The following is a 19,138-nucleotide window of genomic DNA, read 5'->3' on the forward strand; positions in this document are numbered from 1 at the left end:
TATCCCTAGTCATTCTCCACTTCCATGGCCACTTCGACTCTGAAGCTGCAAAACTGAAAAGATAAGGGATGAGCATATTGAAAAAAATATACTCAGTGAGGAACATAACAAAATATTCATATACGTCACATATATAATGTCACGACCGCACTTGCTAAGGATAGCAAATTCGGGAAAACCGCGACTAGGGGAGGGAAATTAGGAGCGGGATTAGAAAAGGGGCATGTTTAGCTTCTTGATGACTCGACTTGTATAAGGAAATCAATCGAAATATCTAGATATCAACGAAGGAAGAGACCGTACATAATAATATCTCAAAACGGGTACTCAATGGTTTTAGTACATTATTAAATAATACATATTGTTTGACAAATGACATAATATCTTAACATAATCAGTGTTCGCAGCGGAATAACAATTTGAGTATATGTATGAAGACATATACTCCACTCTGAGGTAATCATCCTAGATCGACAAAAGCTCCGCTTGCACACTACATCCTCGATCACAGCTCAACCTGCACATTTAAAAATACATGCAGGGCTAAGTACAAAAGTACTTAGTGGACACTTGCCGAAATTTACATATATGCATAATATTTTATTGTCAAGCCTTTCAACAGTAGTAATATACGAGGGTTTTCCTTTAAAGACTCGTATTTACCAAACATAATATCATTTCTTTCATCAATAACCCGCGCAGGTATTTTATATCATTAATCACCATATCAGTAACTCGTGCCGAGAGGGAGGCCTCCCTCTACGGACACTATGATCGGCCAACCCGCTAGATGACTCACGATCACAAGGTGTACACTAATTCCGAAGGGATTTGCGGTCCCATCCAGAATCCGAATTCGATTAACATCAGATAGGCAATTAATAATAAAACATAAAGCATTTAGGCATTGACAATATCATTTAAATTCATAAGCATGAAGTCTTAACAATTCTAATACATAATTTTAGTTTATACGTAGAAAGCCTACCTGAATAGCAGACTCACGGTTTAGCTCTAACTCTGGTGCTTGACCTTTAATCCGAGAAATTAAAATAAGATTCTAATTCTCGAAAAATCTCAATAAATGAGGATGCGTGAAATGATTATGCATGACTCATATTCCTTTTAATTAAATTATGAGATGTTAATCCTATTTAAGGAATTAAAGCTCGTCTTATGAGGTCGGATTATTAATCTTTAATAATCTACTCATCTTAAAATAATCTAATTCACTTACTAATTAATAATTAGTAAGTCTTAAAATCTTCTCTAATTAAACTTAATAGAATAATTATGAAGGCCCAATTAAAATAAAAATAATTAAGGCCCAAAAGGAATTTAATTTGAGCCCAAATGAATAAATTCAAAGCCCAATGCATTAATAATATTAGGCCCAACATCAATTAAATTCTAAAGCCCAACAAATGAGGCCCAAGATAAAATCATGAAGCCCAATAAGTGAGCCCATCATCACCCTTAAAAATAATTAGTAAATTTTAATATTAATTACTAATTAAAATAATTAGGATTAATAAAGAGGCCTAAAATAATTATTCTTATTGGTTAAATAAATAAATTTCATTGGACTTAATCAATTAAATCGTAGGAGCCCAAGTAATATAAATTCGAGACCCATTATTAATAAATAATAGGAGTCTAAGTAATAATTAATGTGGACTGGAAAGAATTAATCTTAGTCCAATAGACACTTTAATCGGCCCAAATGACGAATTAACAGCTGGGCTGAACTAAACAAATCTGAAACAGGCCCAATAGAATTAAATAAATTCCAGCCCAAGAACATTAAATAAATTCGGCCCAGATAGAAATAAAAAGATGGCCCAATGAATTAATCCCCGGCCCAACAAATAAAATGAACTAGGCCCAATAAGAGAGTCCAAAATCGGCCCAAACCCGGCTGAAACCCGGCCCAATTGAGAAAGGCCCACTCCTCTCTATCTCTCTCTCTCTCTACCGACATTCACTCTTCTCTCTCTCACAATATCAGTTCTCTCTCTCTCTCTATCCTCACACTATCGATTCTCTCTCTCTCTCTATCCTCACACTACCATCGGCTCTCTCTCCCTCGATCCGTCTCCAGCCGAGGCGGGCGCCGGCGCCGCCTCGGTGGATTTGCTATCCGCCTCTACATCTTTCTTCGGCGGTGGTTTCAGAGCGTCGGCGAGTCCTTGCTGAACCAGCATCGCTTTCATCTTAAGTCTCCACAGCGCAAAATCATTTTTCCCAGAGAATTTCTCCGCATCAAATCTCGTCGTTGTCATCGTGGATCCGCTCCCCCCAGAAATGTATCGATCAATCGGCGGTGGAAGTAGATTCCCACACACATTTCAATAAAACTAAAAACATATAAATATAAATTTCCATATGTAGCAGTTACATTTAACATAATTATAAATTAAAAATTTCACACATTTTGCTTCCTTGGTTCTCTCTAAATCTCTGCGAGGCATCACTCTGCAGCATCTTCAACAATTCTCTGTGCAGCATCATTTCGCAGCAGAATTATTTCTCGCCTAGCATCGATCATTTCTACATATATCTTCTCACCGCATCATTTCTACATCTTCTCTCAACATCATTGCTGTGTAGCATCGTTTCTCTGCATAGCATCATTCATATCTCTGCAAAGCATCATTTCTACATCTATCTTCTCTCTGCTGCATTTCTACATCTATCTTTTTGTACTACATTTCAACATCTATATTCTCTCAATTCTAGCACCAGTTCTACATCTATCTTCACTAGCCAATTCTCCTGCATTTCTACATCTATTTGTTCTACATCTATCTTCACTCTCTAATTCTCATGCATTTCTACCTCTATCTTCTCTACTGCATTTCAACATCTATCTTCTCTCAATTCTAGCATCATTTCTACATCTATCTTCTCTCTCCAATTTCTCTACGTAGCATCAGTACTACATCTATCTTCTATCCAATTCACTGCGTGGAACATATCTACATATTTCTATCAATTTTTTTGTGCCTCACTACTTCGATTATGCATTCACTTTTTTGAATGATCAAGGATTTAGAGCTAGGCAAATGCAGAATAGTGAAAGTATTTTCCATGATAAAAAGGTATAATTCAAACTTTTTTTTTTAATTCTGATTTTAATACAAATGTAGTACTTATATATTTATTTAATTTGAAGGGTTATCATGCAAGCATTCAGCAAAATTTCTTCTGATGGTTTCGATTCAAAGTTTTAAACTATAGAGAGGAAGAGAGAAAGTTTTCATCAAGTTTCATATAGTAGGCAGGCGCTGAAGAACAATTTGTTAGTTTATTCGAATTTATAACAAACTACAGTTCCAAGAATTTCATACATATTATCAACAGAAGAAAAGGAGAATTTATTATGTAATATGCTCAACCGCTGTTTCTGACATGAGATTTTACAGAAGTAGGAATAATATTTTAGGTAAGAGTTGTTCATTTTAAAATATCCTCATATTTACTTGATTGTAAACGAAATAAATGTTCTTACTTACCTTTGATGTTTGAATCTTTAAAATTTCTTGCCATACGTATGAGGAATTAGGATGTTTATTGATTTTGATTCTGTGTTGAACATGACGCAACTCTTTTATGTTTTGACTCAGTATCATCCCATTGGTCATGAGGAATAGTAGAGCAATTAAGTAAAGACTTAGATCTAAAGAATATAATACAAAATTATATATTAGCATACTAAAATCTACTAGATCTATAGAAAAATATTGGTCAAAAACAATACTTTTTTATAGAATAGATGGATCTACAAAAATATCGCATAAACAACGCAAGAAAAATTAGTAGTACAAATGCATAGCATTTTTGTTATCAAAATATAAAGATAAATAAAAAATGTTCAAAGGTTGTATGCAATATTTTATGTAGATAATGATAGATCTACAAAAAACCATAGCAAAAAAAAAAAAAATATTCGGATGATATCATTAATTAACTTTATTTTGATAATTAAAAAAAATCAAAATTGGGTGATATCATTTTCTAACTTTATTTTATTTTTATGTGAATATTATAATTAAAACTAAGATAAGTAATGGAGATCATAATCAATCTTCATTCTTTAATTATAATATATAGCAAACTTTAAAGAATGAAGATTAATAATAATTCTTCATTTTAGTTATATTTTATTTGGTTTTTATTTGCTAATAATTGTATTTCTTTAGATCTTAAATTTATTAGATTTTTATATTTTAATGTTACTAGCTTGAGTTCATGCTTACCTAAAAAAAGTTTAATTCATGGTTAAATATAACTGAAATGAAAATTATAATTAATGTTTAAATTTATTAATTAATGTATGCATTAGTTAGAAAATATTACTACTCATAGTTAAGTTTTTTTTTCCTCTTTCTCTCTTTAAGATGGAAAACAAGTAGACAATGTCTATATGACAAATTTTGGGTGACATTTCGTACGTTAGAATAATACTCCCTCCGTTTCTAAAAATTGTGATTCAATAGAGGTGACACGAATTTTAAGAAAAAATGTAGTAGTTGTCTTTGAGTGGAGATTGGATCTCACTTTTTTTGTAAATAGTGAGAGAAAAAGTTTGTGGGATTATTTCAAAATAAAGAAAGATCACAATTTTTAGAGACATATAGTAATATGGTCACAATTTTCAGGGATGGAGGGAGCATTATATATTTGTTTCAACTTTGTTAATTAAGTTGTTCATCGTGATTTATAATAAAGTTGCTTCGCTTTTCCCCTAAAAAAAAAACTTTGTTAATTAAGTTAAAATAGAATACTTATCTAAATGGCATTATTTCATTTTATATTTTGTATCTCAAATACAGCGAAATAGAATTGCAACCGTAAATAAATATATGCATGCCATTTGAATATATACATAGACCTATTAGATTCTACTCTCTCCCTAATATAAATATATAAAGGAAATCAAAATTTGTATATAATGTATATATGTGTGTGTGTGTATGAAGTATTGGTTATATTAATAAAATTATTTTTGTTATCTGAATTATAATAATAAATGTATTTAAAAACATATTACTACTCTCTAAATTTGATTATTAGTACGTAATGGTAATCATAATTTATTAGTACTTATTTTTTTTTTAAGTTGTTCACATTAGTATATCATTTTTCATAAACATTTTATATAATTTTCCATTATTGTAATATGGTATTTGGAATTATGCCACAATATCTGAATAGAGACCTGACATTGGTGAATAAATAACCAAGATTAAAAGTCAGATTCTACGTGAATGAATGAATCAATCAAACTTCATATATAATTTATTAATCTCACAAGATTTGGTCATCATATTTTAATAAAGTATATAAATTATTACATGAGATTAGGCAAGTAATTAAAAAAATTTGATTCCAAGAATATCATTGACTCCAGTCGATCCGAGATTGCCTTTTAAGTTTGAGCTACGATAATTCCCTCTAATAGTCTCTTATGCTATGATGATCAATAAGAGTTAAGGTCAATCATTTTCTCATGTTGATTTATTCTTGCCTAATGGAGTTTTCGCATATGATCAATTATACATTGCAGTATCAAGAGTACAAAGTCAACAAGGAATTAAAATTTTGCTTTCTAAGGATGATAGAAAGAATGATAATACTACCACAAATGTTGTATATAAGGAAAATTTTCAAAATGTGTAATATTTTATGCATTTTTTTGACATTTAATTATAATTTAATTTGATGGCATTTGGTTTACTTACACACAATATCTTATATCTATATATATCTATTATATAATAGGATTAAGCTTAGCCTATGTGGCATATCTAAAATCTCACCATTTCAAAATTTTCCATATATAATCTTCATCATTTATTAACTAATTAACTATTACATTCTATATAAAGATTCACTAATCATAATAAATATAACTAATAATAAATGTATATATAATAATATTAACATTACATATAATTTAAATTAATAAATTTTATTATTTATTTTTTCTAGATAAAAATTTGATTTATATGTCTGATAAGAAAAAAATTATAATCTATATACGATAAATTATTTAATTGAATGTTAGTGATTAGATGTATATTTGTTATTAATTTTATATTTCTCAATAGCGTACATATTATATGTATATGTTGCAATATATTATATTGTGTGTGTGTGTATATATATATATATATAATATATATAATATTTATATTCTTAATAATTTTCAATAAAATTAATTTTAAATTAAGTTTGAATTGAGACATGCACATATATGTAAATTATAAACAGGTCCGGTCATTGATTTACATGTTTGCATAATAAGGCACAAATTCTATAAACTGATTAATTTAAAACAAAATCTTATTTTATGTCTATCAAAATAATTAAAATTTTATTTTTATTTTTTTATAAAATAAATCCATACATTTTATTTATATAGGGAGGAAAAATATATTTTTCATTTCTGCAAACTTTATTTGTTTCTGTTCGTCCATTACTATAATAATAATAATAATAATAATAATAATAATAATAATAATAATAATAATAATAATAATAATAATAATAATAATAATAATAATAATAAATTCTATAATACGATTAGACCTTAGCCTACGTGGTAGGCCTCAAATTCTTTCTTTTCAATCTCAATCTCCAACGTGGCATTTGAGAATCCAATCTATATATTCTCATTCTCACTTTTAAAACAAAAGTCACGCCTCTCTCTTCCTCACGCCTGCCTCTTCCTCACCCCATCGCCATCGTCCCTGAATCCGGTCGGCGTCGTCTCCCCCTTCACTGTCTCTCTCTTCTCTCAATCATTTTCTCTCTCTAAAGTCGATAATTCCTTAGTTAAATTCTATAATTGCATACCTAGATTTTTAGCTATAAATTCCTTAGTTAATAATGATTTATGCTTCATCGTGTTTTTTCAGCCAACACAAGGTACTTTTGTTCTTTTTTTTGTTGTGTTTAGGGAGCAAAGCAAACCTTTTACTGTGTAATTTTAGTGCTTCGTATTTGAATAAAATTTGTTTCTGACTTGTGAAAGATATGTTATAAGCCTTTCGACGGAATATGTAAATTACAGTTGATTGGGTCCATATAATACCATTTTGAGTTCTAGAGTAAAGCTTAAAGAGCAGAGCTTCCAGAGCAGAGCTGCCAGAGCCAGAGCAGAGCTTCCAGAGCAGAGGGTCAGAGCCACGTTGCTAGAGCAGAGATACCAGAGCATAGCTAGCCAGAGCAGAGATGCCAGAGCCAGTGCTAGCCAGAGCAGAGTTGCCAGAGCAGAGCTGACAGAGCCAGAGCTAACCAGAGCAGAGGGCCAGAGCCAAGTTGCCAGAGCAGAGATTCCAGAGCTAAGTCATTAAAGTCAGAGCCAGAGCCAAGTCGCCAGATCCAGAGTCAGAGCTAAGTCATAAGAGTCAGAGCCAGAGCCAAATCGCCAGATCCAGAGTCAGAGCTAAGCTATTGGAGCCAGAGCGCGGAGCCACACGCTAGAGACAATTCGCCAGAAGGCGGAGCTACTTAGCAGAGCGGAGCCAAAGAGTAGAGGTCTGCCCTAAGGAAGGAAATCCAGAGCTACTAGACAGAGCGGGATGATGAGGACAGAATCCAGCTCTGTAATTAGGGGACAACGACCTGACAAGTTATAATCTAATAATAGCCTTAATTAGTTTAATGACGAGCATGCGGAATAGATGACCAGACGAATTTACTACTTTACCCCGACTATAATGCCTATAAATACCTACGATGATGAAATAAAGCACACGCTCTCTCTTTTACTGCTTTAAGAACTCTTCTCTTTCCTTTCTCTCTAGAGTTTGAACTAATAAAATTACATATATAAATAAAATATCTAAATTGTTAGAGTTATGTTTGTTAGATAGTTGACAATTGGAGTCATGGTTGAATATAATTTCATATTTGATGATGCTCTCTCAAACTCTAGATGAGATGATGCTCAAAACTCAAGACGAGATGACGCTCTTTCAAGTTTTAGACGAGATGATTCTCTTTCAAGTTTTAGACAAGATGATACTCAGAAGTTAGAGGTGATCTGTCAAGTTTGCGACGAGGTTGGTCTTAAAACTCCAAATGATACGATGTTCGATAAATCAATTATGGTCTTTTAAATATCAGACGAGATTATTTTCATAATTAGTTATGCTTTTAGAAGTTCGGAATTATATGATACCTATGTCAAATTTATATGTATTTCTACTCTTTTTTTTTTTCTTACGCGTCAACTTTTTATAAAATTTCATATGAAAACTAATGGGTATTTTTATGATCTCAACAAAATTAATAATTTAATTGCTAAAAGTTGTTGACATTAATATAATTTAAAATGTATTACTAATTTAATTTAATTAATTTAATTAATTATATAAATAATTTACATAAAAAATTATTTTATATAATTATCATAAAAATAACATAAAATATATAAATTACAAGAAAATATGTACCCGTCGAATTTCGACGGGCAATACACTAGTTTTATGTAAAATGTTATTTTAAAATAACGCTCGCCCTGCAATGCTCGGGTAGATGTACTAGTTTGTTTTAAATAACCAGTCGCGTAGCCTCTTTTGCTTTAGTTCTCATCTCAGCCCTAATTCGCAAATTCCTCCAAAATCCCCAAATCGCCTCCTACAGCAACGCCGCCCGTCACCGCTCGTCTGCCGGTGAGCACGCCGCCGCCTGCATCCCCTCGGCCGGCCGTTCCTCCTGCAGCTTCTCCGCCGCCGCCTGCAACCCCTCCGCCGGCCGAACCTGCTCCAGCTTCTCCGCCGCCGACTGCAACCCGCAACCCCTCCGCCGGCCGAACCTCGTCCAGCTTCTCCGCCTCCGCCTGTGCTTTCCCCGCTCCCACCGGTTGCACCTACGCCGGCTCCGGTTGCTTCCTCCGTCATAGAAATCAGGTCCGTTTCACAATTTACTCTTTTCCGCATTTAAATCTCATAATTCGAGAAATAAATGTAAGGCAATTTTAGATCTGTAGGGATTTTCACTGAAAAGCAGGACGCCATTTCTTCCCGTTGATTTCTCGCTCCCTGCTGCCTGCTTCGATCTTGTTATCCTTATTCAGGTGTTTCCGCTGCCTAATCTTCAATTTGTCTTTGTAAGTTCAAGAAGAAGAACGTCAAAAGTTAAGCTGTAAATACTGAAAATGTCCAAAATTTAGTGGATAATCCAGCAGCCTGCTCCATTGTTTTTTCAGATAAACTGGTTTTTCTTAGCTCAATTTTTTTTTTTAAAACCAACAGAAAAATGCTTCAGCAGGCTTCTTCATACGAGCTCATGTAGTCGAATTTGTCTTGGTATTGGATTCTATTATTATTATTATACTGGAGAAATGAAATTGTTATATTTCCTTGAGGTATGTGATTGATGCAGATTCCTTAATACTTTTTTGTTATCAGTTAAATATATCAAGATAGTCATTTTCATATTATAAAGATTAAATAGCCATAGAGATAAATGCAGATTCCTTAATACTTTTTTGTATTCCTTTTTATGTTGGTGGTTAGTATCTTTTATTAATGGGTATTTTGCTAGTTCAGTCTTTTTATAATAATAATAATAATTAATCTTATTGTAGTAAACTGTCTATTGTTTCACAAACCTATATACATTTCGAAACTTTGAATCAGATTCTGTAGAATCACCAGCGAAATTGGAATGTTATTATTAAGTTAAAATATGGAGTAATCGAATACTAGTGCTGTAGACTTAAGTTTTGCTTTGGCATTTATAGATGAATAAAACATTGATGTATAATATGCCATTTTAGGATAATATTGAATATTTTGAATGGCAATAAGCAGGCGCAGTTTGAGCAGCCCATCCCTATTCCCTACTCCCATTAGCACGTGAGATGTTTGATAAGTCGTGTTTGGTCTCCCAATAAATTCTAGTTTGATATTTAGTGATCTTGTTATCCTTATTCAGGTGTTTCCGCTGCCTGCTTCGATCTTGTTATCCTTAGTATTAAAAATGCAAGATTTGATATTTAGTGATCTGTTTGTATCGAATAGTGATATTAAGTTGGACTTAATTTTGCTTCATTAACACTAATATTATTATTTTGCATATTAAGTTTGCACGAGTAACTAACTAATTCAAGAATTAATTAAGTTTGCATATTTACTTGTACTACTACTAGGATTTCCTTAAATTGATACTTGTATTTTCATTACAGATCAACTTATAGTTGTGCAGCCGTCAGACTTTGTTGTCATATTCACTTGATTTTGCTGAAAGGTTAGTCTTTCTCAATTTTATTTATAAATTTATTTGATAAAATTTAGGATTATATATGTTGATTGAATTTGTATAAGCATGATTATGTGTTTGTATTATCGCCGGTGGGGGAGAGGCGAAGAGCATGATTAGATAAGCATGTATCTAGGTAGTAAATGGAGATTAGGTTGGGAGATGACTGTGTTCCATCTCATTTTGTTGCTGTGGTGATGGCTTGGAGCCGCGTATATGTTATTTGTTTGAATTTGTGTCCTTTAGGCATTTGTTCGATAACTTGGTAGAAAATAAAAAATAAGGAATGTTTTTTTTATCGACCCCTAGTAGATTATATAAATTATGACTTTATATTCTTTGACTTTGATGTGTATTACTATTTTGAATATGTAGTATGTTAGACTTGGATGTGTGTGAAAACTTATTGGGATTGTAGTATGTGAAAACTTATTAGGATTGCATTTGAATGTTTGAAAACTTATTAGGATTGACTTGGATGTGTGTTATCATTGGACTTTAGTTTGATTTAAATTATCATTGTTGTTAAATAGATTGATTTCGAAAATATGTGTAAATTGTCGATAACAGGTGAAACTTAAAATCTGGATAATTTCAATTTTTTTTAAATGAATACCGACGGATACACCGTCGGTAATTTTCCGGCAATCGCACGGCGGCTCCGGCACTAGTCCGTCGGTGTTCCGTCGGCGACAGGATGATAAAGTCGTCGTCTACTGAGAATTGGGTGACGGACTTTCGATCGTGGATCCGTCGGTAATTTCCGACGGACAACTTTATCCGTCGGTGTATTGTTTACCGACGCGTCTTTTAACGTCGAGCTGTCGACGTCGGCACTCCGTCGGAATCTACCTTTACCGACGGAAATTTGGGTTTTACCGACGGAAAAATCCGTCGGTGATCGCGAATAATGTTGTAGTGCTCGCACTCAGCACACTGTTAGATATATTAACATTTATGGAGGTTCATGGTGGTACGAATCTCCCTATTAAATTTCACTAAAATGCTTAATCTATTAGAGGAAGTATGGGTACATATTCAATCATAATTAGTATCTACTCCTACAAGATTATTATTAAATAGAAAATCAAATACCTTGAGGTTGGTTCAAATTTAAATTTATATAACTTTTCTTTCGAGACTGAAAGATATTTGTTGATCAATATTTCTAATTTACAAAAAGTTAATAGTTTCTTGTCACTGAAACTCCAATTGAAACAACTTTTTGCTAAAGTTGTAACCCTCATCCTAGATAATAGATCACTTCATAATATGAGAATCAATAATTAATCTTATAATTTATAAATGATGTTAACAATTTAATCTTATTATGCAATATAATCTTATAATTCAACAATTTAATCCTAAAGTTGTATTATATGATGTTAACAATTTAATCTTAGTTATAGTTTATTATGTAAATTATTTAGAATCAATGATTAATCTTATTTTTCATTTTAATGTAAAATTTGCAACACAAAGAAGCATCAGTCGAAATCATGGGAGTTTTGAACATTTTAATCAAATTCAAAATGGTAATCACATTTGCAAAAAAAGATTACATCTTAAAAATTAATCACATCCCAAGCCCATGAACTCTCTTACACTAACAAAGCCCAATTATGCATACTATAAATACCCCAACTCACTCATTCTAGAGTTTTTACTCACAAGCACATCAGCGGCGCCCAACCTCTCCAAACCTAAATCTTCAGATCTTCTTCCTCCACCATCAATTTCAAACTTCTCCTCCGTCGCCCAAGATGAATCCACTAACCCACCCGCACAGCGCCCTGCCAAACCCACTGCCATCTAACCACGGCGCCTTGTCACCGCAGTTGCACACCCTTCTTGAAACCATAGATATTCTGCTGTCGTCTAGTGCCGTTGCTGTCATCACCTGAGACGGTGACGTTCGACGCCGCCGTTGGCTCGCCGACACTAACAACTCGCTAGCGCCGCCTTGCTCAGAGCTGCTGCCACCGTTGGCATCAGGACCTCGGCTGCCGCAACAACCCCAAAAACGTTGTGGTTCTACTTCAGAATTGGCGAAGAACGATAGGGATACCTGCTGCCAAAACAATTGGTTTTTGTAAGATGAGTCTTTGTTATGGTTTTTTTAAATAAATAAATTTTTTTTATGGTTTTTTAAATAAATAAATTTTTTTATGGTTTTTTAAATAAGTAAAATATTATTTCAAGTTGGGATGATGTACTTTGCTCATTTTAGTGCAGATTTAGAGAGTTACAGATAAGTATTCTCATATGTGCATCAATCTTTGTCTGCTTCTGTTTGCAGATTAACAGTTTTATGTTACCATCTCTCACGTCAATCCTAAATCTTCACCTTTCATACGCACTCTCAGTTTCGCCACCTCCACCACTATAAGGTATTATCATCAACTCGTAGTCTCGCCACATGCACTGTTGAAAAAATAGTTTCTGTAACTTGGCTGTTTACATTATTTTCAGTAAATACAATGAAAGAAAGCATTCACATAAATATATGAAAAATTAATGAAAATGAAATATATCCACATGCTTATATAAATAAATGAAAATGAAATATATTCACTACTATGTATATCTACTAGTTATAACTTTATCATATGGATATTTCGTTATACACAAAAAAATTATATAAAATATTCATATTGTGTAACACATTGGCACAAATTTATATTTTTAGCATTGAAGTTGTATAAGTTTAGTTACTATAGAATATAATTATAATCATATTTATTTATCCTCTTTTTTTCTACTTTGTTATATTAATAAAGTATATTTATTATGTTTAGTATAATCATTATCACCGGCTTTATAAAAGTAAATTGATGGTTATTTTATAAAATTGTATATAAGAATAAAATAATTATTGTTAATATGGGTGAGCAGCGGGTTGGACACAAATCGATACGGACCGACTCATCGAGTTTGATGGACCAAAAATTTTGAAAATTTGGACCAACTCAGACCGAATTTTAAGAGAGGACCGATCCAGGACCGGACCGAACCCAAACATCGGGTTTGGTTCGGTCCGGGTCTGACCCGCCGAACCGTAAAATTTATTTTTTTCCTATTTTACACTCAAATTTTAGATATAAAACTTAAGAATTTATATACGAACACATATCGTAGTCTCAAATATTCTCAATCCACAAATACCACAACCACAAGAAAAAAATATCACTAGTAATTGGTGATAGTGTTGTTTTAAATCATTGGTGATCTAAAGGATTGTCATAGTGTTGTTTTAAATCATTGATGATCTAAAAAGTGGTCGTAGTGTTGTTAAAATACCAAGTGATATTTTGCTCGATTGTTTTTGTATAAGATATAATAAAACAGTAATCGTATTACAAATCTGAATTATTAAAACTTAAATTAATACAAATATGAAATATTAAAAATCTGAAATATAAGATATAATAAAACGGTATATCACATATTAACTATCATTACAAACCTAGAGTTTTAGTACTAATATTTAATATAAAAAACTTACTTAATGTTAGAAAGTTGTTTGTTATATTTTTCAAAATATGGATGATGTAGCAAAATATCTATTAATATATTATTTACAAAATAATATTGCCAATTATTATGTAATATGGGCGGGCGTGTTTTTAAAAATGATGAGGAGTAGAGCACAACTAAGATGGGTGACCGATTGGGAAGTTCGTCTAACTTATGCAATACGGAATAAATAAATAAATAAATAAATAAATTTCAAAAAAAATACCGACGGTCACAGTCTCCGGCGGAAAAAACCGCCGCCGTCCGGTGAAGATTACCAGTGGCAAACACGCCGCCGGTAATCCTCTAGCAGTTCTCTGCCGTTCACCGACGAATTCTAACGGCGGTAGCGCTGCCAGTAATTACCGCCAGCGTGTTTTGCCGTCGGTAATCGTGTTACCACGAGAAATCTACTGGCGGCGTCACGCTGCCAGTAATGTTGCCGGTAGTTCATTTTCTGGCGGCCGCTTCGAAATTACCGACGGCAGACGCCGCCGGTAATCAATTGTTTTTTTGTAGTGTTTGTATTATGTTCCACTATTATACTTCACAAATACGTATGAATATTCATGTCGTGCGAAGTGCGGGTATGTTACTCTTATTATATATGTCGTGCGAAGCACGGGTATGTTTTATATCACTTTTTTTTTTCTTTTTACAATTCTATATACTCCTTGGATCGTGCGGAGCACGGGTATAATACTAGTTTATTCATAGCCACAAACTCAAAGTTATACCTTAAAGGACCATCACAACACAATTAGGTACTACAAGGACAGAAAAAACCATAGACGGCCATGCGTGCTTGTATTGCTTGCAAAAGAAAATCGAATCAAAATTACTATGGAAGCAACGTACAACAACAAATCCACACAAATACAAAACAATCGCTACAGGAAAAAAACAAATACTATGTATCTTTGTTATCAGAGAACAAGAGAAGAAAAATGAGGAAGCGGTCAATTCGTTTGCAGATTTTCGTCTTTCTCTGTGAGGGAGGCAATACGTCAAAATCTTGTGGGAAGAGTAGAGATTTCTGCAGGGATTTTTTATTTATACTAGGGCATTTAAAATCCTAAGAAGTCTATCAATAATTAGAATCCTTAGAAGTCAATGAAATTTTCAATACCATTAGATTTGGATGGAATCTTAAAAGTCCTAATTGAAAACCACAAGATTTTTAAGGATTTATAAGAATCTGAATTGAATACCTTTAGATTTCTAAAATCCAAAAAAATCCTGTAGAATCCTTAAAAATCGGAATTGAAACAATCCTTAAGAATCTGAATTGAATACCACGGTGTAATTTGCGGTGCCGGCGTAAGAAAAAATCGGTCACCGAAACTAATTTGAAACAAAAATAAAACGTTATGGAAGTCGATTTTTTAGATCTTGCGCAAAAAACAATTACCCCAAAATATAAAATTATAATTCAATCATTTATGACATGTGACATTCGGTTCATGTCACGACTTTGAATTGCAGAACCAATTTGGCGCCGGCAATCGGCTGTTTCGACCGCAAAAACCTCCGTTTTCTAGTATTCATGGCGGCATCTCAGGCAAGAAACGCTGGGCTGCCGATGATCAATCTTCTCCGGTTGAAAGGAGTGTCCATTTTGCAGCAATTGCATTTGGAAGAGAGGCTGCTGCGGACTTCGTCTGAAAACTGGTGCATCATCAACGACGGAACAACCTGCCCCACCATCGTCATGGGTGTTTCAGGGTCAGTAATCAGAAAATCTTGTCCTTTAATATAGTTCCCTCTACTTAATGTTCAATGTGCTTGCTGTTTTAATAAGCAGTTAATTCAATTGGATTTTGCTTTGTAGATTGGGTTAAAGCACAATAAATTGTTGTTATTTTTAGGTTTGAGATCAATCAGATTAGTCATTCAATCTTCACAAGCATCTAGTTCTTTCTATTTCCCAACTAATTCCGTCTCGATTTCATCTAATTGCAATTGCCTTTAGCGATAGTTCTTAGGGCTTAATTTTATTTGGGGGAGGCTTTAAAAAATTATGATGGGGTTTTCCCAGAATGGCTAACTTGGTGATTAAACTAATTCTGATAATTGCCTTCATTATTGAGCTGCTGGGTGGATTTGGTGGTTACTGGTTTGATATTGTCTTGTTGAAGTTTTAAGTTTGATGAAATGATCACGAGCTAGAATGCAAACAAATTGACGTGCGCGGAAAAATATTCTGATAGGAAACCTAAGGAACTTCTTGAAACTGATGCTGTTCTAAGAGATGAAATTCCAGTCATCCGAAGGTTTACAGGAGGTGGTACTGTTATTGTTGATCAGGGCACTATTTTCGTATCGTTTATATGCAACAAGGATGCTATTACAGGTTTACAATCGTATCCTCGACCTATCATGTCATGGAGCAGCCTAATATATAAGAACATGTTTCAAGGAATCGGGGAGTTTGGCCTTCGAGAGAATGGTATGTATATATATAGTACCCGGCCTCTATCATATGATGCTCCTAAAGTCCTATAACTAGATGGTAATTGTCTTGAGTGAGAAGGCACTAGATAGATTGATTCAGTTCCAGGTACATCAATGTATCAAATTCTATAAAATGAAGAAAATATGAATATGCTCTGTTGGTATATATCTCTCAGCAGCATTAAGTTGGATATGAATTTGATATGCTCCTTGCACTGCTCATTTTTAACAGATTACGTGCTTGGCAACCGCAAGTTTGGTGGAAATGCTCAGTCTATTACCAAAAATAGGTGGGTTCACCATACTTCCTTTTTATGGGATTATGAGGTCGGTAACATGGGTTATCTGAAAATGCCAACACGAGTTCCTGAATATCGACAGGTGGGGTTATACTTTAAAACATTTTCCATTCATCCCCTAACAAAGCTGTTTCATTTAATCCATTCTTGGATTCTTCAAATCTCTGTAGTCTGTGTAGATCTCTTCATGATTTTGATGATTTATGCCTCTCATAATTCCCTTGGCTATTTTTGCATTCTATGTAGAAATGAGTATGTTGCCTATAGAGTTATTAGATTTTCAGAAACTACTCGATTCTAATGTATTTTCCCTTAGAAATTTCAAATGTATGACTTTATACAGTGGCTAGGCTATAAGAGTAAAGGAGATTACGTAGACCCACCCTTAGCTATGCAATAAAGACTCTGTCTTCTGCTAAGAGATTTGTATACTGTCTAAGGAGGGTACTTGAATTGATAACTAATGTTGTGATATTTTGGGGTCACATACAATCTATTAAGTCCAGGCATTTTTCCAGTAACCGGAGCTAAATTGTAAATTTGTAATGTGAATGAATGATGATGAATGGAAGATTGATTATGCAGCTTTCGTGTTTGCATCTATGTTGCTAGATCATTTGCTAACTGCATTGAAAACAATAGTCTAACCCTGCCGTGTGAATTTGCAACTTATCTCGAAATGCTGCAAAAAGAGAGTTTAATTGTAAATTTGTAATTTGGCTTGTTCTTTGTGTTAAGGCCAGGAACCATGTGGAGTTTATATGCCGCTTGAAGGAGTTCATGTCAAGGTCAGATTTCATTAATGGAACCACGGATGCAGTTGCCGCCTATTTTGCATTGAGATCACCCGATGCAGACGATATCCAGAATCATTCCTCTCAATTTGAGCCGTCCAGTAAGCTATTAACTCGACAGGAACTCGGAGATGAAGCCTCTATTGACCTCGTAGGTACCGTCTCTCAGGCGTTGTGATATAAAGCACTGGGGGATGAGGTGAGGCTCAATCTTTTCACTGAATGTGTCTTAAAAATAATTTCTATGGATTTTAACCTTTTTTTTAAGTTGGGGGATAGAGGGATTGAGATTAGTAGTATGATCATCCACCCTTATAAAGAGGGAAAATACCATTGAGATACAATGCTAAGGTGTATGAATTTTAACCCTTGAATGGTATCACACTAGATTCCTTTATTGTGTTGTGGCACTTCATTTTGGATTTGCTTTTGCTTCTAGATAGTTTAGAAGGCCCACACAAACACAATTTCATGTCCCAAAACTTGGCTGAGACAATTCAAAGAATTTTTATTAGTGTGTTTTGTTGAATTTGAAAATTTCTTGAGATATTTTTGGCAACATCTTCGATATCTTCCACTTGTGCAACAAGCAAGATTGCCTAAGATTGTTACTCAAATATTATCTAACTTTTATATGTTAAAAGGATACGTATTTAATATTTGCAAACAATTTCAATACTTTAAATATCTTTAAAAAAATAGTGCTTAAATACACGAACTTTGGATTCATTTTAATTTTTCTCACGAACTTTGAAAGTTGTCAAAACATACATGAACTTTGATTCATTTTATCTTTTTTTTTTCACGAAATATATTGTTATAAAAAATTATTCAAATAATTCTTTTATTTTAATTTTTTTTCTTCAAAATAACGTTATGTTGATTACGAAATAGTATATTTAAAAAAAATTATCATGTCACTAATGAATAATTGTCATTTGTCGTTAACTAAATTAATTAAATTAGCTAGTTAAAAGAATTATTGGATTATTTTAATAATAATATATTTCGTTGGAAAAAATCAAATGAGCCAAAAGTTCGCTCCAATAACCGTTAAAAAAATTACTCATGATTGTTCAATGTTTAAACCATTCTGGGCCAAGAAATGGGGCAGAACCGACCGGCCCAAGCCCAATATAATAGATACAAACAAGCCCAAACTCTAGATTTTTTCGCACTATATCTATCGAAACAATCAATTCATAAACTATGTATATTAAGGGGGGTGTATTCGTTGTGGATTTCCACAGACTTTAAAAAGTCCATGCAATTTAAATTCCATGGAATTCACATAGATTCGAGACGACTATCAAAGAATTCGTGGTTGGATTTCACCCCGATTTTCACTGATTTTCAAAGATTTCAGGGGATAATTGTGGAATTGAAATCCATGAAAACCAACGCTCGCTGAGTCCCAGCACCGCTTGAAACCCAGCGAGCGCTGGGAACCCAGCGGTAGCTTTATCATATCAAACAACTCACTCTTCAAGTCAAATGATTCAATATAATCTTCCCCTGTGACCCAGTGAAGCTTTCCACATACATATTCCCCAGCTTCATAATTCGAATCAAGACTCCCGTGCTCTACTGTTTTCCATGAATTTGTCTTGGTATTATAAACATTACCTATCCACTCATTCTCATCATGGCTAAACAAAACAGCAAACACCTTGTATGCATCACTTTGCTCATCCCAACCAAACCCATATTTGATTATTTCAAGGTCTAGTTTGGGTAATTCGATGGAGATTCTTGTGGCTGGATTCCACAAGAAAAAACACCCTGGTTGCTTCAGAATGC

At 33.4% G+C, this 19,138-nt stretch overlaps 3 protein-coding genes across 11 annotated transcripts in view; 2 read left to right on the plus strand and 1 right to left on the minus strand.

Moving 5' to 3' along the window:
* Nucleotides 1-8,611: 8,611 nt before the first annotated feature.
* Nucleotides 8,612-12,087, minus strand: LOC130990432 (uncharacterized). Its single transcript, XM_057914665.1, has 2 exons — nucleotides 11,947-12,087; nucleotides 8,612-8,881 (listed from the first exon to the last, which is right to left on the minus strand). Exons 1-2 carry the CDS (start codon nucleotides 12,085-12,087, stop codon nucleotides 8,612-8,614), a joined length of 411 nt encoding a protein of 136 aa, XP_057770648.1.
* LOC130988355 (uncharacterized) overlaps nucleotides 8,865-19,138 on the plus strand; it is a 34,147-nt gene continuing 23,873 nt past the window's right edge. For 2 of the 5 annotated variants that reach the window (XM_057912168.1, XM_057912179.1), the window contains exons 1-2: nucleotides 9,031-9,088; nucleotides 10,202-10,263. The gene's annotated coding sequence lies outside the window, so the exon portion shown is untranslated. Of the gene's footprint in view, nucleotides 8,922-9,030; nucleotides 9,089-9,321; nucleotides 9,380-9,929; nucleotides 9,952-10,201; nucleotides 10,264-19,138 lie in introns of those variants that run through there. The other 3 variants (XM_057912177.1, XM_057912170.1, XM_057912178.1) reach the window with 3 other exon arrangements.
* On the plus strand, nucleotides 9,009-17,875 carry LOC130988352 (uncharacterized). Of its 5 annotated transcripts, none has more exons than XM_057912160.1 (7): nucleotides 9,009-9,088; nucleotides 10,202-10,263; nucleotides 12,575-12,665; nucleotides 15,277-15,516; nucleotides 16,002-16,240; nucleotides 16,478-16,626; nucleotides 17,283-17,875. In XM_057912160.1, exons 4-7 carry the CDS (start codon nucleotides 15,338-15,340, stop codon nucleotides 17,514-17,516), a joined length of 801 nt encoding a protein of 266 aa, XP_057768143.1. In that variant the 5' UTR covers nucleotides 9,009-9,088; nucleotides 10,202-10,263; nucleotides 12,575-12,665; nucleotides 15,277-15,337; the 3' UTR covers nucleotides 17,517-17,875. The 5 variants fall into 5 exon arrangements, with proteins under 5 accessions (XP_057768143.1, XP_057768147.1, XP_057768144.1 ...); XM_057912164.1 differs by having other exon boundaries at nucleotides 17,288-17,875; XM_057912163.1 differs by lacking the exon at nucleotides 9,009-9,088 and adding an exon at nucleotides 9,931-9,951.

Source organism: Salvia miltiorrhiza, chromosome 6 (assembly GCF_028751815.1).
Source record: "Salvia miltiorrhiza cultivar Shanhuang (shh) chromosome 6, IMPLAD_Smil_shh, whole genome shotgun sequence".
In the NCBI taxonomy this organism is placed as follows: Eukaryota; Viridiplantae; Streptophyta; class Magnoliopsida; order Lamiales; family Lamiaceae; genus Salvia; species Salvia miltiorrhiza.